Source organism: Arachis ipaensis, chromosome B01 (assembly GCF_000816755.2).
Source record: "Arachis ipaensis cultivar K30076 chromosome B01, Araip1.1, whole genome shotgun sequence".
NCBI classification, from domain to species: Eukaryota; Viridiplantae; Streptophyta; class Magnoliopsida; order Fabales; family Fabaceae; genus Arachis; species Arachis ipaensis.
The window spans coordinates 135,426,639-135,439,253 of NC_029785.2; the positions used below are offsets into that span (position 1 = coordinate 135,426,639).

The 12,615-nt window shown below is 39.9% G+C and overlaps 1 protein-coding gene across 1 annotated transcript; it reads right to left on the bottom strand.

Annotated features, from left to right (window-relative positions):
• On the bottom strand, nucleotides 10,724–11,765 carry LOC107641653 (glycine-rich protein DOT1). Its single transcript, XM_016345135.2, has 2 exons — nucleotides 11,243–11,765; nucleotides 10,724–11,108 (listed from the first exon to the last, which is right to left on the bottom strand). Exon 1 carries the CDS (start codon nucleotides 11,665–11,667, stop codon nucleotides 11,260–11,262), a length of 408 nt encoding a protein of 135 aa, XP_016200621.1. The 5' UTR covers nucleotides 11,668–11,765; the 3' UTR covers nucleotides 10,724–11,108; nucleotides 11,243–11,259.

A 12,615-nucleotide genomic window follows, 5' to 3' on the forward strand; every position in this document is an offset into this window, starting at 1 on the left:
GTAAATTTTTCTTTTTCAAATAATTATATTTTTATATTAAACAAACTCATCTCCGCATGACTGCATTAATACCAGGATTTTTAAGTAGTACACATGACACATCTATGTACTACTACTAGTAACGACTAAACCACTGCCTTTTGCCTCTCTTTTCGGGTGGGAAGGAGATGAAGAAAAACCGTGTATTAACTGGAACAAGTAATTATAGTATTGTGAATAACTAATAGTAGCAACAATATATCCTTGACCTAAATATTAGGAAACCCTCGTTTAGCTACTTGCTATATAAGAAGAAATGCTATTCACTCTGCAAATTCAGTCTAAACGCGGTTAAGGAAACAAGATAGTTAATTTTAGTTTATTATCGTTTCTTTTTTGCATAAAGTCTAAGTTCAATTGAAAGTTTGTTTGTTTTAAGTTTAATTTTTCATTTTATTATGGAGAGGATTTAGAGTTTAGAAATAAAAAGAAAATAAACGTAAAAAGAAAAGAAGAATTTTATGTAAATTTTATCGTCCGTATATATATATGCTGACCTTAAATTGAGTAGGAAGTCTGTCTAACTAGTGATTTAATATGATTATTACTATAATGATTATTATACACAATAATCCATGGCTTGACTCATGCCAAAGCATGTGCAGGGGAGAAGTGATGACCTTACTAGGAATCTGCAGAGCAATAGACAAATTGAATAAATAAATACATAAATAAACTTATAGGAATTATTTTTTCTTTTAATTTTTTTGGAATTTAGTCCATGTGAAGAAGCTCAAGCTAAGTGTTACGATGGGTAACCGGAGATTGTTGGGCTGGACTCGGTGGGTTGGCCCAATCGTCTGAGGAAGGAAGCCTTCGTGTGGGTTTGCGCCTTGGGAGCCTCCGTCCGACTTGTGAGTATGAACGAATGGGGGGTGGTACTTGCAAAGACACTCCGATGCCAAAGTCAGCAAGGGTGTGAGCAGGTCTAGAGAGTATTGGAGCTTCTGAGATACATGAGAAGTGTCAGTGTATTTATAGGGATGGACCAATAACCACCGTTAGAGTAGTTACACCTTTTAAGGGGAATAACCGTCCCTTTATCTTAGGGTGGTTGAGATATGGCTCTTGGAAGTGGTTAGAGAGATTCTAGGGGCAGTTATCCTCTTGAGGGAGGGTTTATCTGCCAGCTGATCCTCGTACCGACTTCTTTAGAGCAAGTCGTGAAGATAGCCGACTTCGTGGCATCTGGTTTGTGTAGTGTGAGGCTCAACTCTTTTGGGTTGGGCATTTTTACTTGGATCCTGGGTCTTAGCGTTGGGCCAGGATATGAACAGTGCCCCTACTCGAGCCCAATTTCTCTTTTAGGATTGGGTTCGAGTATTCTACTCGGGGTCGTAGCCGACCTATGAGGGAACCGACATGATTTTGCGCAACCGACGTGACTTTTCATGACTTTTGATTTTCACAGTTACGTCTAATCGAACGTCGCGTCTGTTAAAGGTTCGCGTAGGTATTAATTACCTTGGTAACGGTGCACCCATTAATGACTGCCCGTTTTTACCATTATGCCCCTAACGTGTTTATAAATACTTTCCATCTCTTTCGTTGTTTCGTTTCTGCAATTTTTCAAATTTTCTCTTCATCCGTTCGTGCAGTATTTTTGCATTTAAAGGCTTTCATCTTCTCCAACCTTATTCTCAGATAAAGGTTAGATTTTTCTTCTTTTCCTTTAACGACATGCTTTCTGTTTGTATGCTTTTATTTTTTAGATGGATAGGTTGATCCATATACCTCTGTTTGATTCCGTACTTCCCCCTTATAGACCGTGTTTTTTATTTTCTTTTCTTTTTTCCTTTTGTAGGTTTTACCAACCCTTTTTCCAAAGAAAGAAAATGTCTTCTGTTGAAAGTCTTGCTCAGTGGGTTGATGTCACAGTCCTGGGGGAGGAACCTTGGGTCGACACTGATTTTCTTACTGATCTTTGCACTCGCCACCGGCTCTGCACCTCTGATGAGGATGAGCCGAAGTATGAACTACTTGCCCCGGGTCCAGAAGACCGGGTCTGTTTTGGGAGGGCTTCGGAGGCAGCCCCTCATTTCTTTTTCATGTATGAGAGCATGCTTACCCGCCTGGGCGTTTTCCTTCCCTTTTCTGACTTTGAGATTGATGTTTTACGCCACTGCCGTGTTGCACCTACCCAGCTTCATCCCAATTCCTGGGGTTTTCTGAAAATTTATCAATTTGTCAGCCATGCTTTAGACTTTCCAACTTCCCTGAGGATTTTCTTTTTTCTCTTCCATATAACTAAGCCCTTCAGTGGGCAAAATAATAAACAACAATGGGTGTCTTTCCGGGCCATACAAGGTCGGAGGGTCTTCACCCTTTTTGATGAATCTTTCCATGACTTCAAAAATTATTTTTTCAAAGTGCAAGCTGTAGAGGGTCACCACCCCTTTTTCTTGGATGAGAATTCTTCTCCTCGCTTTCCTCTATACTGGCTGGAGGCCTCCCCCTGTGAGAAATATGGTCTGGATGACCTGGACGAAGTGGAGGCAGCCATTGTGGGGTTCCTCCGAGAAGTGTGGGGGAGGGCCCCATATTTGGACACTAAAAAATTTCTCCAGGGGGCACCATCCTTCGTCCAGTCGCAACTAGGTAGCTTTTACTTATCCACTTTGTTTCCGACTTGTGGTTACCGACTTGTAGTTACCGACTTGTTTTACTAATTGTTTCTCTTTTGCAGAGATGGCGAGGAAGAATTCAAATGAGTCTTATCAAAGGGTTCAGGAGGCCAAGGCAAGGTCTCGCACCAGGACCGGTGGCGCCAGGGTAACTAGCTCCTCTCTTCCTCCTCCTACCTCTTCTTCCCGTAGTTTGGGGACCCCTTCTGAACCTATTGTTATCTCCTCTTCTGCTCCTTCTCAGCCGTCCCCTCCCCCCCGATCCTCCCCTGAGCCTGAAAGGAAGAAGCGCAAGGCTTTAGAGCCTAGCTCTTCTTTCGAGGGTGAAGCCAAGGTGGATGCCCCTGAATTTATCCGGAAGTACATCTATCCTCATGCCCGTATAGGCTTGGATGATGTTTCTATCCGGAACCACCTCACTATTCTGGCTCAGGAGAGTATCAGGGCGGCGGCGGTGTGCACCAAATTTCTTGATATTTTTTAGAAGACTCCTCTTAGCTCTCTTGGTTCATCCTCGAGAGCTAAAGAGTTGGAGGAGAGACTTCTTTTATATCAAGAACATGAGAAGAAGTTGAAGGAGGAGGTCGTCAAACTAAAGGAGGAGAGGAAGGGTCTCCAGGAGAGGGAGAGCAAGTTGCAGGCCCAGTGCAACATGGAGGTCGGTTTAAGGCTGAAGGTGCAGGAGAGCTATTCAAGCCTTTTTGAGGACCTTGTGGTTGTGAAAAAAGATCTGCTGAATGCTCGGACTGCCTATGCCGAGTTGGAGGACTCTATTGCCGAGGGATCTGAAGAGGCTTGGAGGATTTTTAAGGAGCAAGTCGGAGTCATTGCTCCTGGCTTGGATCTCTCTCCTTTGGATCTTGACAAGGTCGTCATTGATGGTGCTATAGTTTCTCCTCCTGCCCTCCAAGTTGTTTCTGAGTCAGACTTGAAGACTCGGGGGCAGAGGATTATTGAGTCCCCTCCTCGCTCAAAGGATGCTCCGAGCTCTTCAAAGGTTCCTCCGACTTCCTCTCCATCTCCTATGGATGCCTCTCTCCCTGGTCCTGACGCTGCTCCGACTACTCTTCCTGGCTCTGGTGGTGATCCGTCTACTCCTCTTCCGAAAAAATAACTTTATTTGCTATATGGGGGCCCAGCCTGTGAGTCCCCCCTTTTTTAAACTCTTTCTTTGTTTGTGTTGGTGGTGATTGAACAATTTCTTCTGGCCTTTTAAGGCCATAAACAAAACACTTTTTTGAAATACCCTTTTTTAATAAGGGTTTTAAATTAACAAAATAAATACCCTTTTTTTGGATAAGGGTTTAAGTTACCTTATGTGTGCATGCTTTTCTGATTTTGCTTTTTCGGAGTCCCCTTGATCTTTTCTGAAAACCTTTCTTTTGGCTTGTCTGTCTTTTCGAGCCTTTTCGCCTTAAGGACTTTAGGACAGCTTTTAAGCTTTTTCCCTAGGTTTTTTTTTTTATCTCTTTTTGGTTATTCCTTATACTCAACCTTGTTTTGTTGAGCTTTTATGACTTAGGCTATTTTTGCGATTCGTTTTTGTTTCTTACTCGGTTTTTCATTTCGACTTATGAGTCGGAATTTCTCCGAGTTTCTCACGATCAACTTTTATAACCTCTTTACGCCGACTTGTACCTCGTCGTTTTATCCTGACGACCATCTAGGTCGGTTCATGGAATTTTCACGTTTTGTCGAGCTTAAGTCGACGCGTTTCGTAGAAAGAGAAAACTAGAAGGAATTTATAAGAGATATTTGTAAAATGAAAAAAGATCTTTATTTATTGGGGATGTACCTTATTGCTACTAAGGGTTTTTGACAGCCTATTTTCCCTTAGCCTCTACTATGATGCCTCGTTAAAAACCCTTCTCCAGAAAAAACCCTTTTACTTTCGGAAAAAAATCGTGAAGTTGGGAAAAGAGTACATCATGGAGTAGAGTTTGCTTTTAACTGTAGTACCTTTTCATATTACAAGCATGCCACGACCTTGGTAACTCGGTGCCATTCAGGTCGGTTACTTTATAATAACCTTTTCCTAAGACCTTATTGACTTTGTATGGTCCATTCCAATTAGCAGCAAGTTTTTCTTCCCCTGATTTGTTAACTCCAATGTCGTTTCTGATCAAGACCAAGTCATTTGGGGTGAAGGTTCTTCGAATGACTTTTTTGTTGTATCTTATAGTCATCCTTTGCTTCAGCGCTTCTTCTCTTATCTGGGCTTCTTCTCGGACTTCGGGGAGCAAATCGAGCTCCTCTTTGTGCCCCTGTATGTTTCCGATCTCATCATGGAGAATCACCCTTGGACTTTGTTCGCTGATTTCTATTGGTATCATGGCTTCTACGCCATAGACTAATCGGAAGGGCGTTTCTCCAGTGGCGGATTGGGGCGTTGTCCTGTAAGCCCATAACACTTGTGGGAGCTCCTCATCCCAGGCTCCTTTTGCATCTTGTAGCCTTTTCTTCAGCCCTGCCAGTATGACTTTGTTGGCTGCCTCGGCTTGTCCATTTGCTTGCGGATGCTCCACCGAGGTGAACTGGTGTTTAATCTTCATACTGGCCACCAGGCTTCTGAAGGTAGAGTCGGTGAACTGGATTCCATTATCTGTAGTGATGGAACATGGTATCCCATACCTTGTGATAATATTTCTGTAGAGGAACCTTCGACTTCTCTGGGCTGTGATGGATGCTAGTGGTTTTGCTTCTATCCATTTTGTGAAGTAGTCTATTCCCACAATCAAGTATTTGACTTGTCCCGGGGCCTGGGGGAAAGGGCCTAACAGGTCCATCCCCCATTTTGCAAAGGGCCATGGGGAAGTTATACTGATTAGTTCCTCAGGGGGAGCCACGTGAAAATTTGCATGCATTTGGCATGGTTGACATTTTTTCACAAATTCCCTGGCATCTCTCTGCAAGGTCGGCCAATAGAATCCAGCTCGGATTACTTTCCTGGCTCAAAGCATTATATGCTGACCCTACGTCGATGACTATGAAGTCTATACTCAGAGTTTTGGATTTTTCCCCTTTTCCAAAGGTAGTGTGTAGGGGTAGAAATTCTAGTAGTCTTATTGGTGTGTCGCCTAGTCCGTACAAGGTGTCGGGGTAGGCTCTTAATTCTTTCTCATCCAACCCTAGTTTGTCAAAAGCGGACTTGAAAAGGATGTCCGCTGAGCTCCCTTGATCTACTAGGGTTCTGTGGAGATGGGCATTGGCTAGAATCATAGTAATTACCACTGGGTCATCATGCCCAGGGATTAATCATTGCCTATCTTCTCTTGTGAATGAAATGGTGGGGAGGTCGGATGACTCTCCTCCGACCTGGTAGACTCGCTTGAGATGTCTTTTGCGAGAGGACTTGGTGAGTCCCCCTCCCGCGAATCCTCCTGAGATCATATGGATATGTCTCTCTGGAGTCTGCGGTGGTGGGTCTCTTCTATCCATATCGTCTCGTTTTCTCTTCCCATGACCGTCCGACCTTTCTATGAGATATCTGTCGAGCCGACCTTCTTTAGCCAGCTTTTCTATCACATTTTTAAGGTCATAACAGTCATTTGTCAAGTGACCATATATTTTATGGTACTCACAGTAGTCACTGCGCCTCCCCCTTTTTTTATTTTTAATGGGCCTGGGAGGTGGCAGCCTTTCAGTATTGCAAATCTCTCTGTATACATCCACTATGGAAACCTTTAAAGGAGTATAAGAGTGATATTTCCTTGGTCTATCGAGACCGAGTTCTTCCTTCTTCTTGGGCTCCCTCTCCCTCTCTTTTGTTGAGGGGAGATGCCCAGGTCGCCAACTCGAATCTCTCAGTCTAGCATTTTCCTCCATGTTGATGTACTTTTCAGCTCTTTCTTGTACATCACTTAAGGAGGTGGGGTGTCTTTTAGATATGGACTGTGAGAAGAGACCTTCTCTAAGCCCATTGACTAACCCCATTATGACTGCCTCGGTGGGCAGGTTTTGGATTTCTAAACATGCTTTGTTGAACCTTTCCATATAGGCTCGTAAGGATTCTCCGACCTCCTGCTTTATCCCCAGGAGGCTTGGCGCATATTTTACTTTGTCCTTCTGGATAGAGAACCTCATCAAAAACTTCCTTGAGAGGTCTTCAAAACTGGTGACGGACCTCGGAGGGAGGCTGTCGAACCACTTCATCGCTGCTTTCGACAGGGTAGTCGGGAAAGCTTTGCATCGCGTAGCGTCGGAGGCATCAGCCAGATACATCCGACTTTTGAAATTGCTTAGGTGATGCTTCGGATCTGTGGTTCCGTCATAGAGGTCCATATCGGGGCTTTTGAAGTTCCTCGAAACCTTTGCCCTCATTATATCCTCGCTGAAGGGATCCTCCCCTCCTAGGGGCGACTCTTCTCGCTCGTCGCGGGAGTTCCGACCTTTGAGGGAGGATTCCAACTTCAAGAGTTTTCTTTCTAACTCCTTTCGTCGTTCCATCTCCTCTTTTAGGTTCTTTTCGGTCTCCCTTTGTCGCTCCCGTTCCTGTTCCAATTGTTCCAGGCGGCTTTGGTGGACATGGACTAATCTCATAAGTTCAGTTACGTGGGACTGTCCGTCCTTCTCCGATTTGCGCCCTTCTGAGGAATTCACCTTCGAATTTTTGACTCCGGAGATACCTTCTCTGTGTTGATCATTGGTTCCCTGGTGGAGGGTTAGGTCCACGTCATTATTTCCGGTGTCCAGATTCTCTTGTTCGGAATCCGTCTCCACATGACCCTCTTCAGGGGATATGTTCGCCATCACTGGTTGATCTCTCGGGTCCCCGGCAACGGCGCCAATGTTACGATGGGTAACCGGAGATTGTTGGGCTGGACTCGCTGGGTTGGCCCAATCGTCCGAGGAAGGAAGCCTTCGTGCGGGTCTGCGCCTTCGGGGCCTCCGTCCGACTTGTGAGTATGAACGAATGGGGGTGGTACCTGCAAAGACACTCCGATGCCAAAGTCAGCAAGGGTGTGAGCAGGTCTAGAGAGTATTGGAGCTTCTGAGATACCTGAGAAGTGTCAGTGTATTTATAGGGATGGACCAATAACCACCGTTGGAGTAGTTCCACCTTTTAAGGGGAATAACCGTCCCTTTATCTTAGGGTGGTTGAGATATGACTCTTGAAAGTGGTTAGAGAGATTCTAGGGGCAGTTATCCTCTTGAGGGAGGGTTTATCTGCCAGCTGATCCTCGTACCGACTTCTTTAGAGCAAGTCGTGAAGATAGCCGACTTCGTGACATCTGGTTTGTGTAGTGTGAGGCTCAACTCTTTTGGGTTGGACCTTTTTACTTGGATCCTGGGCCTTAGCGTTGGGTCAGGGTATGAACACTAAGGTTAATAAACAGTTCTATAAAAAAATTCATATTAAGTAGCGTTTGTTTTCAAAAACTAAAGTTAATAAACAGTGAACAATATTGGGTAATTTAAATTTTTTTTTGTTTAATTTCTTATTAGAAAGTCAAATCAAAATTATCTAAACCTTCTCATTCAAGTTTCTGACCCAATTAAGGTCTTTGATGGGCCAAACCAAAAGAAAAATTAAAGATCAAATTAGAACTGTGTAATTAAGGATGAATAAGGATAGTCACCAAAAAAGGATGAATAAGGATTATAGATTTAGGAACAAGCATTCTGTGAGCTTACCTCATTCACAAGCAAGAGCTATGCCATAACTTCCTTTAATTTAGAATGGTGAGTTATATATATATATATGATCCTTTACATACTCTCAAATATTTAATATCATATCAGCAAAACAATGTTTTGCATCAATTCCAAATTACACAAATAAAATTGGTTTACTCTATAATTGGATACATATATCTAAAATTAAAAATTAATTTACATACACTAAGTTGATGATTGACTATCTCCTCCATCCGCCATATGCCAAAAAAGGCGGTGATGTTGATGGTTCTATGTTAGCTGGCGGATCATGAGAACATGTTCTATCTCTCTCTTTAATTTACAGTCAAAAAATGAAATCCAAGTTGAAACAAAAATTAAGATTTCTCTAATTAATTATGTCCATGGGGCAACTTAAAACTCATAATAAGAAGATCGATTCAATGGGAGCGTTTGTTGGGTAACATTATAATATTCGACAAAAACAAATTGTGTTTATTCCCTTGGATACATTATTAGCAGTGACTAGTATTTATATTGTTGCTTGTGAATTAGACAAGCTTCCTTAATTATTCGGCAAATCACTATATTTTTATCCTCATGATGGATGACAGCATATGATGGATGATAAGCTGTTTTTTCTTTATAATGTTTTCTTTCCCCTCGTTTATTTAATTACATTTCGCTTCGAATCAAATCCAGAAGATTCTGAGTTTAAACACAAGTGCTGATTGCTGAAAATGTATCATTAGAAACTAGCTATAATAATAGCGATTCATATTAGTTTTAGAGTTTAATTTTGATACATTAAAAGTGTAAAATATTGTATATAGTCGTTGTGCAATTATATTTGTTATTTTAAATGATCATTCAAAAAGTAATTATTTTGAGGTGAAAAATCAGGTGAAGTCGATTTCATATGAAGTTGATATCTGAAAGCTGTTAGATAAAAAATTAGTCAAATTAGTCAAATCATCTAAATCAGTCAAATCATTTAACGGCTCTCAAATATCAACTTCACGTGAAGTCGACTGCACCTGAATTTCCACCTTCTTTTGAATACAATTCACATTACATTAAAATTAAATTATTAGTTTTGCTGTTTTTTTTTTTCTCATAAAAAGAAAAGAAAAGGAGTGTAAAAAGATTTTGAAAGAAACGGGACTTGGGCTGTGGCGGGCCGGCCCACATTGAGTTTCAATGGGAATTGTCCCAGCGGCATGCAGTACTGTTACTATTGCAATTGTTAAGCTTTTTTGGCCCATTATAAAAACTCCTACCTTTGTGAAATAAAATAAAAAGAAAAGGACAAATAAGTCCCTGGCCTTTTGTTCGGTGGACATTTTCGTTCCTGACCATTGAAAAATATTTTTAAGTCCCTGACCTTCATAAAATTTAGACGAATCAGTCCCTCCGTCCAAATGCCTCCGTTAGGGACTGATCCGTCCAAATGTCTCCGTCATAGATTGATCCGTCCAAGTTTTGTGAAGGTCAGAGACTTAAAAGTATTTTTCAATGGTCAGGGACGAAAATGTCCGCAGGACAAAAGGTCAAGAAGCTATTTGTCCTTTTCTCTAAAATAAAATAATACAAGAAAGGAAGATAATGAAAAATACCAGTTGAAACGCAGTATTTGTGAATGTTTCACTAAGCAACCAAAAATATTTACTTTTTGATATTTAATTCACGAAGTTCTTTGCTAAGAAGCTAGCCTACTAAGTTGGTATTCTTTTATGTACATATTGCCATAAAGTCCTAGCCGAATTAGTGTATAAAATCGTAGGGGCTGCACTAAATTCATAATTATTTTCGGTAAGTGGCAGGTCTTTGAAAGTAGTAAGAACTCTTTTACAGTTTTAAGCTAGGATTGAGAGTGAATTGAGTTGAATTTGAACTTTGTGGTTCTATGATATTAAGGGCCCGTTTGGAAACTCTAGAAGTAGCTTTTTTTAACTTTTGACTTATGAAAAGTAGTAGTATTAATGTCTGGTGCAATTTTCAAAACCAAATTGCAACTTTCTAAGAAGCTATTTTGGAGCTTATAGAGAAGTTAAAAAAAATGATTTCTCTCATAATACTTCTACTTTTCATTACATTTCTATAAAATAAGCACTTTTAGAGTTAAAAATCCAAACACAAAATAACTTATTTATAAGTTACTTTTAATAGAGTCATTTATTGTTTAAGTTATTTTATCAAAAGGAGCTTAATTAAGTTGGTTACCCAAACTGGGCCTAAATTTCATTGATCAAGATTCAAGTTGAAAACAAATAAATTTTATTTTTAGAACTCATTCAATATTAAAAAGTGAGCTCAAACTTTTAAGTGTTACCTAAAGCTGCATATTTCTGAAAGCGAAAGTAGTAGTTATAAAAAATACAATTATGTTAGGGTACACAAAATCAACCAGCAAGTAAAATACACATTGAAATAAGTATTAAAAATGAGTTCAACTGCATATATATTTATACACAAATACATAATAACTGATTTGAGTGTACAAATAGTATTTTTATAAAAAATAGTAGAAAATAATAAACTCGAAGCTTACAAGGTAATACTAGTATAACTAACCAAGCAATCAAGAAGCCTCATCCTAGCATGCATTATCGGATATTTCAATGATCTTACATACATTTAATAACGAAAAAACTTAATTAAGGAGTTAGGAAGATCCATGACTCCCACAACACTTGATGATACACACGCAAACATTACAACGAAACAAGCAAAAACACGATATGATGGCTGGGCACATGCATAAGTTTATTACATGAACCACCTAATTATTAATTATTTGTTTGCAAATCAAAACATGTATATAGTTAAGGAAACATTTCAAGTGCACCGGGGAGTCAGTTATTTTAACCGTTGATTTTAATTAATATATATTATATATATTTTTTATAATTCAGATCAACGCTTAAAATAACTGGAGCACCGATACTCCCGGTACACTTGAAATATTTCCAATTATATTTTACTTTCCGTTACCACCACCATATGATCCTGAGCCAGCATGGGACCCTGCATATGAACCTGCTTCCGAACCTGCTCCGGAGGAGCCTGACCCGGCTCTAGATCCAGCTCGGGATCCTGCATAGGAGCCAGCTTCAGAGCCAGCTCCGGAGCCAGATCCCGAGCCCGATCCCGAAGAAGAAGCAGAACCTGAGCTCGAGCTAGATCCCGAGCCAGAACCAGATCCTGCACCGGCACCCGAACCTGCACCACCTCCACCACCAAGGCCAATTCCTATGCCTGCACCAATCCCAACTCCTATGCCACCAAGGTCCAACCCTAGGTCCTTTCTTTCCACTCGGCTTTCGGAGGCTATAATATTAACGGCAAGAAGCAAAGCAACAAGACCTAAAGCCTTCGTATTAGCCATGTTATACAACACTCTATGGTACTTAATTATTATGCCTAATAAGCTATATTACTTGTTATAACTATATGGGTTAAAAAGTTTTAATGTGGAGTTATATTAAGATGGTTGCTATTTATAGAAGATTATAGGCATACAATGTTACATGTGCGTAGCTGGTGAGGACCGAAAGCAAGAGGCGTATGCGTCGTATTGTGACACATTATATGAAGTGGGGTGGGTGTGACTTGTGACACATGCTACTTTCTGCCTTGCAAAGTTGAAAAAAATGAGTGATGCTAAGTGTATACTAAAATTAACCATCAAATTAAGTCATAATATAAAATACATGCTAAAATATAAATATACATTAAAATTAAATTAAACTACACATGTATTTATATATAAATATATTGGTGACTGATTTTGGTGTAGAAATAACATTTTTTTAAAAGAATAGTTGTATTATTATTTGTACATACATATTTTACTCTATATATAGATAAATGTTTCTTTATTATTATGAAAATACAATTATTGTATAACTTAGTATAAAACAGACTACTAAATCCCATAGTGGTTTTTGGACCATTTTTTGCATTAAGTCATCCAACAAAATGACGAGTTATCTCTGACTTATTACACTAGATACAAGGTTAAATGATGTTTGTTTGTTTTGATGTTTAAACAAAGTAAAAAGTGATGTCATTTTAGAGAATAAATAAAAAAAAACAGTTTGCTATTTGCATATCATATAAACTCTTTTTTATCGTTTCGTTTTGTTTTGTTTAAGCGCCAAAACAAAACAACGCCGTTTAGTCTTCTATCTAGAATAATAAGTCAGACTAGTTCAACACTTTATTTGCTGATTCAATGCTAAAAGATGCTCCAAAAACTAATATGATACCTAAAGCTAAATTTTAACTAGAGACCAATATAGCAAAAATAATAAATTTAAGATACTATTTTAGG

Coding starts and splice junctions, on each gene's coding strand:
- LOC107641653 (XM_016345135.2), bottom strand. CDS start 11,667: ATGGCTAATACGAAGGCTTTAGGTCTTGTTGCTTTGCTTCTTGCCGTT.